Here is a 14,837-nt window from a genome sequence, read left to right on the forward strand (position 1 = left end):
ACTGATGGAAATCCCTTCGATAACATGAAGGGACATTTCCCTTCTCTGCTTCAGTTTGATCCTCCTGATGTAATGGAGGTAATTGGTAACTTAAAGATATCAGCATTGGTGCCTCTTTGGTGAAATCAGTGTCTTCCTTGATTACAGAACCTCAAAAGTATATCTTTACCAAATCTGGTATTGTACCTAAAGATTAGGAAATTGCCAAAGTTATCCCCCGCTATAAATCTGAGGATCCAATAACTTTGACAAATTAAAAACATCTATATATCTGGACTACCATGTTTTTTTAAATCCTAAAAAAAATAGCTGTATAAGAGAATGTTCAAATATTTAATTCAACACTATTGAACACCAATATGGTTTTTGTAAAAACTACGCCACAGATATGGCCCTTTTGCAACTTGTGGATAAAATCTGTACAGACCTTAACAATGAATACGCTCTTGGCATCTTTTTAGATTTATCCAAATTGTTTGACACGGTTGATCATGAAATATTACTTTCTAAAAAAAAATATTGGACACACTTACTCATTCAAGTTTGTTTTAAAAAAAAAGGTTTTTATTTGTACTATTTTCGACATTGTAGAATAATAGTGACGACATCACAACTATGAAATAACATATATTGAATCATGTAGTAACCAAAAAAAAGTGTTAAAATCAAAAAATATTTTATATTTGAGATTCTTCAAAGTAGCCAGCCTTTATCTTGACGACACCTTTGCACACTCTTGGCATTCTCTCGGCATTCTCCCACCTCCACAGAGTTTCTCTGTGGAGATGGGAGAACCTTCCAGAAGAACAACCATCTCTGCAGCACTCCACCAATCAGGCCTTTATGGTAGAGTGGCCAGACAAAAGCCAGTAAAAAGGCACATGACAGCCCGCTTGATGTTTGCCAAAAGGCACCTAAAGGACTCAGACCATACGAAACAAGATTCTCTGGTCTGATTGAACTCTTTGGCTTGAATGCCAAGCATTGGGGCAGCAGGGTAGCCTAGTGGTTATAGCGTCAGACTAGTAACCGAAAGGTCGCAAGATCGAATCGCCAAGCTGACAAGGTAAAAATATGTCGTTCTGCCCCTGAACAAGGCAGTTAACCCACTGTTCCTAGGCCGTCATTTAAAATTCTGAATTGAACACTGAATGGAAAAACAACAAACAGTTCTGTCTGGTACAGAATACAAAAACAGAAAACAACTACCCACAAACACAGGTGGGAACAGGCTATCTAAGTATGGTTCTCAATCAGAGACAACGATTGACAGCTGCCTCTGATTGGGAACCATACCAGGCCAAACACATAGAAATACAACACACAGAACAAAACAGAATGAAAAACATAGAATGCCCACCCCAACTCACGCCCTGACCAAAGCAAAATAGAGACATAAAAAAGGAACTAAGGTCAGGACGTGACAGCAGCAAAGTGATGAAATCTGTTGTTATCATCAGAAAGATTAGTGGTTTGGTTCATCAGGCTTACTTCCTAACTCTATACCGATATCTCATTTACTGTAGTATTGCCTGGGCCAGTACATATGCCTCCTTCCTACACAATTTACTCATCATACAAAAGACTAGCCACCTCTCTAATTACCTGGCTCCACCTGCACCTTTGTTTAAGAAACTCACTATATTGTCTAATTATGACATTAATGTACCCCAATTATGCACTTTCATCTACTTTCATCTTCAAACACTCATACTTCCCAGACAGTTTACTTAAACCCTTCAATGGATTCTTCCAGGTTCTTTCTGAAATCCATCTATATGACACAAGACACTGCGATAACTTTCACCCTCCCCACCTGCGCACCTCACATAGTCAATTCTCTATCAGATACAGAGGTACCACACTCTGGAATTCTTATCTTTACTTTGCCAAAACCTCATCATCCCTCAATAACTTCAAGCGAAGTCTGGGGGTCAGCCTGATGAACCAAACTACCCAATAATCCCCTCCATGTATCCTATCTCTCTTTATCTCTCTCTCTCTCTTTCTCATACACACTCAATCAATCAAACATGGTATACTGACTATATAATATATAATTATAATTAATATGCTTTGTTTAACTGATTGAACACACTTTTGTACTTTTACCTGTGGTGTGGTTCATCACAAGCCTTTTGGGCTTACAACCTCACCTGTATTATCTGTACTGTTTTGTCTTTCACTTATTTTCCTTGGTGCAAATAAATACAACATACAACATAATACTTCATCCTTACAGTAGAACCAACCGAGCACCTCTCAATGAGACAGAGCCGGTGCCACTGCTATTTTACTAGTTGCTGGTCATTGATTATAATACACTAATGAGGTTTTCTCCACTGATGTATTGGGTTAGACAGCATGCTGGCCCATAGACCCGATCACATCCACCCATTCCACTGTCTGTCCCCCACTCTAATAGAGGCCAACAGAGGCCAATATCATCGGTACTTCTCAAAATTGGGTTTGATGAATCAGTCCCTCCCTCCTGATTAAAACCCCTAATGGTTCTGCCACCAGTTGGCCTCTGGGTGGTGGGGTCCTGTTAGCATGTGAGGTCTTCACCATCATGGCTGACCCCCCTCATGACATAGGCTGTGTTATCAGGCCCTTCACCAGCAGGTGGTGCTGTGGTGCTGTGTATTGAAGTGTTTTTGATGACTCTTTCGCTACAAACACACCTCATGTATTTGTAGGTATTTGTCATGTGTTTGAGTCATGTGTTGTCATCCTCTCCAGGTCCAGACTGTGCTCTGTCAGTACCATCCACAGAGTCTTATTGGGTGATGCCCAACGTCAAGCCCTTCGGACAGTCTCTGGGCAGGGCCTCCCATAAGACTGTGGTCCACGGGAAACTCATGTGGGTCATTGGAGGATACACCTTCAACTACAGCTCCTTCCACATGGTGCTCAAGTAAGGCACTGACTGAAGAGAGGCCTGGAACTGTCTGTCTTTCTGGCTGTGTGCCTGTCTGTCTTTCCCCCTCTTTCTCTTCATCTCTCTGTGTCTATTTACCTCTTCTATATGTGTCTCTCTCCTTCCTGTCTTTTGCCTTCTCTCTGTGGGTATTTTGCTCCAAAACTCTCTGTCTCTCTCTCTCTCTCATCTCGACTACTTCATCTCTCTTTGTCTCCCTTTCCCTGTAATATCTCTCTGTATCACTAACTTCTCCCTCCACTCTATCTATCTATTTGTTGAATGTTCCCAGGCCTGACTCTTTTTCCCCCTCTCTGCAGTTATAATATGGAGAGCAGCACTTGGGATGTGGTGCCAATCAATAGTGGTCCTCTGCAGAGATATGGCCATTCTCTGGCTCTCTACCAGGTAAAGCAGCTAATGGTCACAGCCCACTATCAGGGTGGATGTGTTCCTTCCATTTAGCTTTCTGACATCAACTGATACCATACACCTATATAGGGCTCTATACATCTATATACTGTAGGGTTCTCTCTCCGACTCTTTCTGTTTCTCTGGGGTTTTCTCTCTCCTTCACACATAAACTGTGTACCTTTTATATAGGGTTCTCTCTGTCTCTGTCTCTCTCTCTCTCTCTCTCTCTCTCTCTCTCTCTCTCTCTCTCTCTCTCTCTCTCTCTCTCTCTCTCTCTCTCTCTCTCTCTGTGTGTTGGGTGAGGGAGCTAAGAGGATTGCCTCCCTGGGTCTGAGTAGAGATAACATTGCAGTAAGATTTATGTGGGGACCTCAGGGTTTGTCAGAGAGCAGAAGGGCTGCAGGCTTTGCTTCGGCTAACTGACACTTTGTCTCACTAGGGGAAACAAGCATGACCACGTTTAAAAGGCCTGCTCTGCCTCTTCTCCCCTTGAAACTATAGGAGTCTGTCTGAATGACCCTCCCTGTTAAATAGAAAGGCTGCCTCTGGCATGTATGTGTGACATTAAACTCTTCCTTTACTACTAAACTTGATTTTATATTTGATGTCTTACTATGATTGCTGACCTAAGGCGATTCAGCTTTGCTTACGTGAGTTGATTGGGAGTAGTATTTACAGCTCAAAGGTTATGGCTAGAAAGGCTGAGAAGTTTATTTTGGAACGACTCACTACATTACTTGCAGTTTAGAATGCTTTAAAATGGTACCTCCAAGGAAGACCTCACTAATTGTTTTGTCGTTAAAAAAAGCTGCACATACTAAAGGTTCCACATATTAACATACTTCCACTTACCGGTTTTAGAGCTAGCCTAAGCTGCAGTCTGTGTTTGGGACAGAGGTTGATATTTTTATTGTAGAGTAAAACAGCCATGAGTTCAGACAGAGGAAGGCGCGAAGCGAGAGAGATAACTGGGCCCAAATTCTGTCTTCTCCAGCAAGCGGCATTCTTTCATTTTTTTTTCTCGCTTACCCAGCGTGGAATTTTTGTATGGAGGTCAATGAGAAGACCTGTTATGACTTATTTGATTGAATAGAAGTTACGTACCGATTATGTTGTAACGAGTGTGCTGATATAAGTAGGAATGGATGAAATATATTTGTGTGTTCACCCATCTACACACAATGCCCAATCACGGAAAAGTGAGAATATGTTTTTAGACATTTTTGAAAATGTATTGAAAGTTAAAAACTTAAATATCTCATTGACATAAGTATCCCTGAGTCAATCATTTGTTGAATCACCTTTGGCTGCGATTACAGCTGTGAGTCTTTCCACACCTGGATCAACATTTGCCCATTAATCTTTAATAGCAACTCCAGTAAACATTTGGCCTTTTACTTTAGGTTATTAACCAGCTGAAAGGTTAATTAATCTCCAAAAAGCATACTTTTTATTATGTCACTCTGTCAATTAGGTTAGTATTGTGCATTAACTACAATGTGGTTGATCCATCCTGTTTTCTCCTATCACAGCCATTAAACTCTGTAACTGTTTTAATGTCACCATTGGCCTCATGGTGAAATCCCTGAGCGGTTTCCTTCCTCTCCAGCAACTGAGTTTGGAAGGACATCTGTATCTTTGTAGTAACTGGGTGTATTGATACACCATCCAAAGTCTAATGAATAACTTCCCCATGCTCAAAGAGATATTCATTGTCTGTTTTTAAATGATTTGTTTTTACCAATCTACCAATAGGTGCAAGGCATTGGAAAGCCTACCTGGTCTTTGTGGTTAAATCTGTCTTTGAAATTCACTGCTCGACTGAGGTACCTTACAGATAATTGTACACTCAGAGGCCAGTTTATTAGGTACACCAACCCGTGACCAATCCTATCCAAAACTGCAAATGAATGGCGCTGATGGGTAGACTACCAAACTTGCTAACGGCCCCCGCTAATGGCCTGGTACTCAGTGCTCTCTGGAATTAGAATAATATGAATGATGAGGACAAATGGTGATGGCTCCAAAAGGGAGCCTCGGACCCAATATGCATGAATTCATTTCAAAAAACCATTTTGAAAGTACCTAAAGAACAACCGGTCGGATCCCCGTAAGGGAAGATCTGAAAGCCAATTGTTTTTACTACTTTATTAAATTGAAGCCAGAAAGAGAGAGCGAGAGAGCGAGGCACAGAGGGAGGATCTGTAGGTTATTAGGGAGTGGAGGCATAGTGTGTACCTGTTGGCTTTTGGTCGCTGTAGCCTTTCTTTATCATTTCATTTTGAATTCTGTCATTTTAATTCCATCGTCCACTGATTAGATATTGCTAACTTGCTTGCCACACAAGCTGAGCGGCAATGCATTTGAGCGCATGCCTTTTTTTTTTTTGCAACCTTTTCAAGGTTGCAAAATATAGAGTCCCATCATGAAACCCATATGTTTTGATTTCGAAGACATTCCCAGGTTTATAGGCCTTTTCACAAATACATAAATAGTGGATACTATTCTGATAGTTGAGGCTGTATTAAATTGATTTATTAGACTTCTTTAAATGTAGATGTGCCGAAGGCGCACATCATCAGCTTATATAGAAGTCCGGAGATGATAAACATGTTGATGTTAATTAACGGTCGATTACCATGAGACCGGCAGTCATTTGCGTGACAATTACCGGCTGACAAAATGTCATGACTGCCCCACCGTAGGTATAATATATAATAATATATGCCATTTAGCAGACGCTTTTATCCAAAGCGACTTACAGTCATGTGTGCATACATTCTACGTATGGGTGGTCCCGGGAATCGAACCCACTACCCTGGCGTTACAAGCGCCATGCTCTACCAACTGAGCTACAGAAGGACCACAGAAGGTATGATTGTTGGTGCCAGGCACGCCGTATCCAGTAGCTCAGAAATGGCTGTTTAATGCCTCACAAATTATCGAAAGGACAGGCTACTTTGACACTGACAAACTAAGAATCTGAGATCAATAAAAACAACCTTGTCTCTTGAATCCATCAATAGCCTAGGCCTAGTCGTGTGGAGACACACATATTATAGTCCTAAAAAAGCTTTCCAGATTCACTGACTCACCCAATGGTGCGCAGCTCACTCACCGGCGATGGCCGATGCACTCTTGCCAAAAGCTTATCTCTCTTGTTTTACTTTGTAAAACAATGCTGTTCGATAGGCCTATCACCGTCAAAGTTTTGACTCTGGTGTGAATACTATTTCTGGATTTGTGCAAACATTTCTAAAAGCATGTTTTCACTTTGTCATTATTGGTTATTGTGTGTAGATGGTTGAGAAAGAACATATATTCTATCCATTTTGAATTCAGGCTGTAACACAACATTTGGAATAAGTAAAGGGGTATGACTACTCCTTGAAAGCTGTGAGTGTGTGCATGTGTGGACAGTCATGGCTGTGTGCCAACTTCTTCACTATACCCCTATCTTTCACATGTTCCATTCATGTGCTTGCTTTGAACACACTTAGCCCATCAAGTGTTCCTTTCTTAGTCACAGTGGTGTACCTGCACCACTGGTGTCTCCAGGTGTCAATTAATCAAAAACAGAAAACTTTCCGGGAAATGGAGGAGACGTCTCTATATTAGACATTATGGCAGTAGAGACGTATTTAGTTGTACCTGTCTAACTCCCTGTGCTTCACTCTATTCATTTCCTCTGTGGGTGTGAAGAGCCCTGTTTGACCGCTGTTCTTCAGCCACCGGCCCCAAATACGGAAAGGAGCAATCCACAATTAGCATATAAATGGACACCTACGAACTAGTGCAGCACAGAAATCAAGCCAACAAACCTGGAGTTGAGAGACAGGAACATGAGTATAGACTTTCAGAGTCAGGGAGAAGAGCATGTGTGGGTGTGACCATGCATGTTGTTGTTTATACACACACACACACACACACACACACACACACACACACACACACACACACACACACACACACACACACACACACACACACACACACACACACACACACACACACACACACACACACACCCCCCTACTCTCTCCCCTCCATACACACCATCCCCCTCACGTCTATAATTCAAGAGTCCTCCATCTACCCTGAAATATGTAATTCTTTTCTATCTCCCCTCTAAGGATTGAGAGATTACCGTAAGCATCTGTCGCTGCTAGGAATATAGGCCGTCGCTCTTGCCCATTATCGATTTTATAATACCGACCGAAGCAATAGCTTGTCATTACGCGTGCATTCAGATCATATCGTTTATATAACATCCCCTGCTTGGCATTCACATTTTGTATTCACAAATAAAAAATGTCAGCTTCAATAAAAGTCCCACTTTGTCGGAAATTGAGCTTCCGAGGGAGGCGTGGTAGAAACAGAAGCGTGGTGGTTGCTGCTCAGCTGGTGATGCCATGGTTAAAACCCCCTCCAGCCGGTTGTGATTACCAATTGTGTGTTGGAGTGTGTGTTTGGTTGTGTGTTTTGTGCACTCCTCTTCCTCCCCCTCTGCTTCTACTACAGGACTCAGACCTTGCGAGTGTGAGAGAGTAATCTCTCGTGGACAGAGGCATGTAAAATGAATGGTATTAGGCTCTGTCAACAGGCTGTGGGAATGCGACGACTAACGAGGAACTTTGTTCCGGTACGCTGATTCTTCGGCACTGATCATTTGGACAAATCATGATTTCGCAGGTGCTCGCATCTTTCGAGTTTCGGAAGGGGAGGGGACGTTTGGCTCATAGACTAGCCTGATTCTTGCATAGTATCTTTCGTGTTAATATCTTTCTCCTCACATCTCTCCCCAGAACTTACTTAAGCATTTTACACAATTATGCAAGATTTTAGTTCTGTTTTTCCGAGATTAGTGAAATGTGTTTCAGGTGGGTGCTGCAGTGCGTGCTGAGGTAATTTACAAGTAAGATAAGCAGATTTCCTTGACAGAAAATACATTGAGGCGCTTAAGGCAGTTGGTTCCCTGGTGGGATGTGTTTGTGGCCAGGGATACGGTATAATTGGCCCCGTGCTGTGTAGCAACACAGTGTATCACCTGTGCTAGGATGTTCCCTTCTTTGTTTCTGTGATGGTGGAGCTCCTCTAGGTTGACTGTACAGTACAATATGTTGCTTTATGGTTAGGAAATGGAGAGTTGCAGTAGCGTGGTAGTCTGCACTGTAAAAACAGCATGCCATAGCATGTATGACTGTATTGCTAGCTTAGATCACTGCAATAGCTGTAGTAGGTTTTTAGTTGCATATACTCTAAAAGCCTTTAGTTGCATAACTATCAGGTTAAGGTAGTTGATTGTTATCTGTAGTATCAGGTGATTCAGTGGTTGACTGCCGTGTGAGGCTATAGCAGCCGTCTTTCTTATTGATTGTTGGTGTTCACGGTGCAACGTAGCTATACCAAGTGTGTGTATTTGGGGGTGTATTTGGGGTCCAGCTCCCACTCTGGCAGAACTGATACACACTATGGAGAAGCTCAAGGTCCTGCAGCTCAATTAGACACACACACACACACTGTCGCGCCTTCTTCTCATACTGAACACAAGCATGCACAGAGCAGACATATTGTCGAGGGCAGTCGGTGATAGAAACCCCTTTAATCTAGTCTGTCTTTACAAATATAAACACCAATCTCTAACACATATTCTCTGTCATCTCATGTCTCTGATGTTTGCCCCCCTCCTCAGGACGACATCTACATGTATGGGGGGAAGCTGGAGGCCGGTTCAGGCAACGTGACAGATGAGCTGTGGGTCTTTAACATCCCTAGTCGAACTTGGTCCCTGAGGACCCCGAGCAGCCTGGTCCAGGGACAGCCCTACGCCGTGGAGGGACACTCCGCCCACCTGACTGAGCTGACCAATGGGGACCTGGTGATGGTGATCATTTTCGGCTACTCACCCATCTACAGCTACATCAGCAAAGTGCAGGAGTACAACATCAGTAGGTCCAATAATGGATGTATGGATGAATCAAATGAAGGAGTGAATGAAGTCTGTCCCTCCATCTATTCATCCATTGATCTCTCTTGTCTGTCTTCTTAACCAATTGATTTGTCTCAGTCTGACGTTAATCAATCAGTCCACCCTCCATTAGCCTGCTATATATCTGAGCCAAGAGAATCAGAGAATTGGGTTGTTAAGTGGGGTTAACAGCCATGATGAATAATCCCCATTTTTATTTTATCTTTAACCACGCAAGTCAGTTAAGAACAAATTCTTATTTTCAATGACGGCCTAGGAACAGTGGGTTAACTGCCTGTTCAGGGGCAGAACGGCAGATTTGTACCTTGTCAGCTCGGGGGTTTGAACTTGCAACCTTCCGGTTACTAGTCCAACGCTCTAACCACTAGGCTACCATGAATGATTTACATTCCACATGTAGGCAGATTTCGGAGCATTCCAAAATAGGCAAGGAGACATCAACATCCGCAGATGACCTCAACAACGTTGTGTTCATTTCATGGTGCTCAACGATTAGTTGTTGTTGTTGGGGTCATCTTTGGGTGCTGCTGTCACTCATCTATTTATGGAAGGCTCAGGGTCTTTAATGTTTACCAAGATAACTCTCTTTTCCCATTAAAAAACACTTTTGTAGCACCATTACCTGCATAGTACTCTGTGGCAGTCTTATTCTTATGATGGCAAGTACACTTACTGTCTATATACAGACACGTATACACCCCACAGTATCTCACAGTATCTTTTTGATATTTTTTGTAAGATTGAATTTGGTAATTTATTAACAATATACAACATACACATACAAATGACAACATCATACAAACATCAACTACATCACACCTGCCCAGATCCACTAGCACACACCCCCATCTCCAGCTCACTTATCACTTTCCTCCATATGGCCTGAAACGGAACCATTCTGTTTCTCTCCGTAGCCCATGCATTTTCAATATTTAAATAATAAATCATTAGATTTTTTTTCCATTTTTGCTAATGATGGCTTATGATTGATTTCCAAGTTTTTAGTATACGTTTTTTCAAGACGATTGATAAGTAGAGAATCGTCTAACCAATCGGGTGTCTCACTACACCCCCAAATGCCATGTCTCCAAATACTTAGACAGACGGATTAAAAGCATGTTTACATTGTAATACTTCTGACAGCCAACTTTCTAGCTCCGCCCACAACTTCCGGAATTTATAGCATTCCCAGAAAGCTTGGATTATTGAGTCATTATTAGTTTTACACTTAAGACACGACTCTGCTGTTGTGCTGTAGAATGTTTGAATGTTGTCTCTTGTATAATAAATTATATACATTAGCTTATAGTGGTTTAAGTTTACATTTCAAATTAACTGTAATTTTGTTAGTTATGCTCCAACTTTCCCTCCATCATGTGCCAGCATCAGTTATTTTTAAGTCTTGGTTAGTTTATATTAGTTTATATTATTTTCTAAGATATTGTCTGTTGGATATGCCCTCTGCAAGGTTTTGTAGATCTTCCCTATCATATGAACATCCTTTTCTGCATCAAATAAGGTTATCCTCTTGACTGCCTTAGCGTCAAGGTCCTTTGACCAGAGCTGGTGACCACTGTTGAACGCCTAGGTTTTCATACCAGCAGATGGCGCTAAGCTACAGTGTTTTGAGGAGTAACAATCAGGTGAATGCCTGCATTACGAAGCATTTCAGCCTATAGGAGATTTAAAGGCTGGACTGGGCTCACTGCAGCCCAGTCACATTAAAGACTGTGGAGAGAGTTTAAGAGGAAGGGAGGGGACATCTACAGTGTTGGGTACTCCAGTCCTCGAGTACCTCCAATAGCACACAAAAAACACCTGATGGCTCTCTGGTCATTAAGAGGAGGTGGCACCTAGGCAAGACCTTCTAGGAGAAGAAGATAATTAATGTGCCTGAGTTCTACAGGAAACTCACTTTATTACCTCCCTCTCTCCCTGCCCCTCATCTCTCTCCCCTCCCCTTACCTCTCCCTCCCTCATATATCTCTCCCCTATCCCTCCCTCTCCATCTCAAACTAGTCCCCCCTCAAACAGTTTTTTTCCGATAATTAGTTTTATTTGGAGCACTATGGATATTGTGATATTTCATCAAATTTAGAGAGTTGTGTCACCATTTAGAAAGTTGAGTCTACCTTTTAGGTGACTTTCTATAAGTGAAAGGAAGAAGGAAATAGTTTGTAAAAAGAGCTCACCTGACAAACTGTCAGTAAACTGTTTGACCTTCCCTCATTATCTACTTCTCACTTTCTCTATTTCCCTTCACTTGTGGGATTTGTGAGGTCTGCTTCTCAGTGTACCACATGCTCCGTGGCCTCCCCCTCTCTCCAGCTCTCCCTCCATCTGTCACAAGGGGACTTGAAGTACATGGTGGAGCAGCCCGCTGGCTTGGTCTGGCTCCCAGAGTCAGCCTTTTACACACACTCTCATTTGACACACCCAGGCACGCACACTCACGAGCATGGATGCTTATTTTCCATACCATATGTCTCAAAGCTGATCCAATCATGTTGTCCCACTCACACTAAGATGTACTTCTCCTCTGCCTCTCTGTCACACAGGGACAAACTCCTGGCAGGTCCCTGAGACCAACGGGGCCATCGTCCAGGGTGGCTATGGCCACAGCAGTGCGTATGACAGCTCCGGCAGGTGCGTGTATGTCCATGGGGGCTACAAGGCCCTGCCTGCCAACAAGTATGGCCTGGTGGACGAGCTGTATCGCTATGAGGTGCAGACCCGGACCTGGTGAGTGCTATTAGGTTGGCAGAAAGTGTCTGTCTGTCTTGTCTGTCTGTCAGCATGTCTGTCTGTCTCTCTCTGTGTTTGTGCTTGTATCAGCAGATGCATTAATCACTTGAAAGTTCACAGGCTGTAACAATTTACCAGTCCTGAGAAAACTGTGTAAAATAAGCCTATTTTCCCCAGTGCCCCAGTAGCAAAATGCATTTATTTGCTAAATGTCGAGTGTACAGACGTTTGGCATCTTACATTAGGTAGATGTTTAACACAGAGATGCTTGTCTTGCCTGTGTTCAGACACTGTGTCTAGACGCTCAGTGCTGGACAGCTGAAAGGCAGATTTGTCAAAGCACACTAATGCAATAGTCAGCATTGTGTTGCGAGGAGGTACTCATTATGTCCACATACCTAGACATTCAGCGCCAAACACATGAGCATACTGGAAAGATACAGAAGGATGAGCTAGAGAGATTCACAGTGAAGCAGAGATTGTATACACAGTGTGATATGAAAGGAGGCCTCCGCTGAACCTTGACGGATGGATGAGCGACAGGGGAGGGTACGCCCTTTCAATCTTCCCCCTCTCTCTCACTGTCTCTCTGTTTCCCATCATCCAGACTGTCACATATCCCTTGGGTTTGACAGTGACCAGTGTCTGTCTGCATGGCCAGTGTGTGTCTGTCTCTGTTGATCCTCAACTGGAGTTCTGTTTGTCTGCCTTTCATGTCTGATGTCAGTTGTATATTCACTGTTAACTTATTGAGGCAGTTGATGTGCCCTCTTGACAAAGCTTGTTGAGACATAGCACACAGTTTATTGCAATCGGTCCATTTATTTACAGTCGGTAGGTTGAATATACACTGAGGCTACTTAGGCAGAAATGGAATTTGGAGTTGTCAAACCCTCTCAGAACTAGGAAGTCTGTAAACCCCTACATACTCTATCTGTATCTATGGATAGTACAGTTGATGCTTAGGCAGACGGTGGGGACTGTGCACTTTGACCCTAGCAGAGGAGATGGGAGAGGATGAAATATTCCTGTAGAGTTTTGTGTGTGTGTGTCCATGGTGCCACATTATGGATGACGTCTGTCTGGGTATTTGACCTGGCCTATGGAGAGTGACCTTCAGACCAACTGTTCACTTGCATAAACCACATGACCCAGACTAGCCCACACACTGCTGTAATCAACACCCAGGGATGGGCACACAGGCACGCACACACTTATGCATGCACGCACATACATGCTCATAATTGACACGTTAAAACATTAGCATGGTGACTGTGTATGTGTGTTTGTGTTGACAGGATGATCCTGAGAGAGAGTGGTCTGGCACGGTACCTCCACACTGCAGTGCTGAGCAATGGGGCTCTGCTGGTGTTTGGAGGTAACACCCACAATGACACGTCCCTCAGTAACGGAGCCAAGTGCTTCTCGGCTGACTTCCTGGCCTACGACATAGGTAAGGACCAATCATATGCATTCAGACAAATCATTGGTAACAACCATCCCCTCCTCAACTGTTTTTGGTATGATGCAATCCTCATGTTTTGAACTGACTATATTTGACACCTTTGTGCTGAAAATACAAGTTACCGGTTTCAACCTCCAGGCATATGGTACATGTATAAATGTTACACACTCAATACATATACATACATAGTCAAGTATAATCAACCCCAACCCCCTACCATACAATACCACACATTCCTCCATGCAGACATCATACATGTGATCTTCATTGTCACCAGCATGCGCCCACCCACCCACTCCCATCAGAGTTGACCCCTGACCCCTAAAGCCACAGTCATTTGTAATTTTCCACTGTTAGTTGCCTCCCAGGCCTGGACCCACACAGATCACACAGTGAGTGTAACCAAAGAAGAACTGGCAGGTGACATTCTGCAGCCTAAGGGAAAGTGTGTTCACTGACCTTTGACCTCAACAAACAACAGCATTAGCCTTAGGCTGTTATGAAAGTCAAGTGGAAGTGTAAAGCTAAGATACCTTTCCATAGGGGTGAATGCACAGCCCCAATTACCTGAGATAGAAGATCACGTTCTATTGTAACAGTGACAGTAGACATCCTTTAAAAAGTGGAACTAGCTCAAAAACCAAAAGTTATTCATAACCACTCATGATTAGGGCTGTGGCGGTAATGGCATTTTGTCAGCCGGTTATTGTCATGCAAATGACTGCCGGTTTCACGGTAATTGACCTTTAATTAACATAAACCCGTTTAGCATCTCCAGGCCTCCACACATACAAGCCACTGATGCTCACCTTCGGAACATCTACATTTTTTTTAAAGTACAAAAAAATCTATTTAATAAAACGCTAAATAAATCCATTATTTATTTTTAGACCGGTCTAAAGAAACATTATGATATGGAGAAAGTGTATTTCAGAAGAACCAAATGTAAGTCGGCCTACTATATGTTATTTGGCTATGCGCCATGCCATTGGCTAGTTCATTTAGCAGACAAGATATGCTTATGATTCCCGTGCCATTATTTTATACTCTATGATTTTATTGTAAGAATATAATAGAGAGAATATATAAAGAATATATAAAGAATATAATTGAACTTAGCTGAATAAAATAGAAAAAGGATATTTTTCTCATTCCCGAGTGAGTGCGCATATGAAGTGGCTATGTTGAGTTATTTATTATTTGGTAAATTTAGTTGTGAAACCTTAGAATGTATTAGAAATCAAAACATATATGGGCTGCATAATGCCACTATAGCTATTGACTATTTGAAAAAGTCACACACA

At 42.5% G+C, this 14,837-nt stretch overlaps 1 protein-coding gene across 3 annotated transcripts in view; it reads left to right on the plus strand.

The window, feature by feature from the left end:
- The window catches only part of LOC118399482 (attractin-like protein 1), a 340,601-nt gene that overhangs the window by 68,167 nt on the left and 257,597 nt on the right, over positions 1 to 14,837 (plus strand). For all 3 annotated transcript variants that reach the window (XM_035795604.2, XM_035795612.2, XM_035795619.2), the window contains exons 6-10: positions 2,743 to 2,917; positions 3,241 to 3,328; positions 9,027 to 9,282; positions 11,882 to 12,065; positions 13,367 to 13,521. In XM_035795604.2, coding sequence (XP_035651497.1) covers positions 2,743 to 2,917; positions 3,241 to 3,328; positions 9,027 to 9,282; positions 11,882 to 12,065; positions 13,367 to 13,521 — 858 coding nt within the window. The remainder of the gene's footprint in view (positions 1 to 2,742; positions 2,918 to 3,240; positions 3,329 to 9,026; positions 9,283 to 11,881; positions 12,066 to 13,366; positions 13,522 to 14,837) is intronic.

This window comes from Oncorhynchus keta, chromosome 2, assembly GCF_023373465.1.
Source record: "Oncorhynchus keta strain PuntledgeMale-10-30-2019 chromosome 2, Oket_V2, whole genome shotgun sequence".
Taxonomy (NCBI): Eukaryota; Metazoa; Chordata; class Actinopteri; order Salmoniformes; family Salmonidae; genus Oncorhynchus; species Oncorhynchus keta.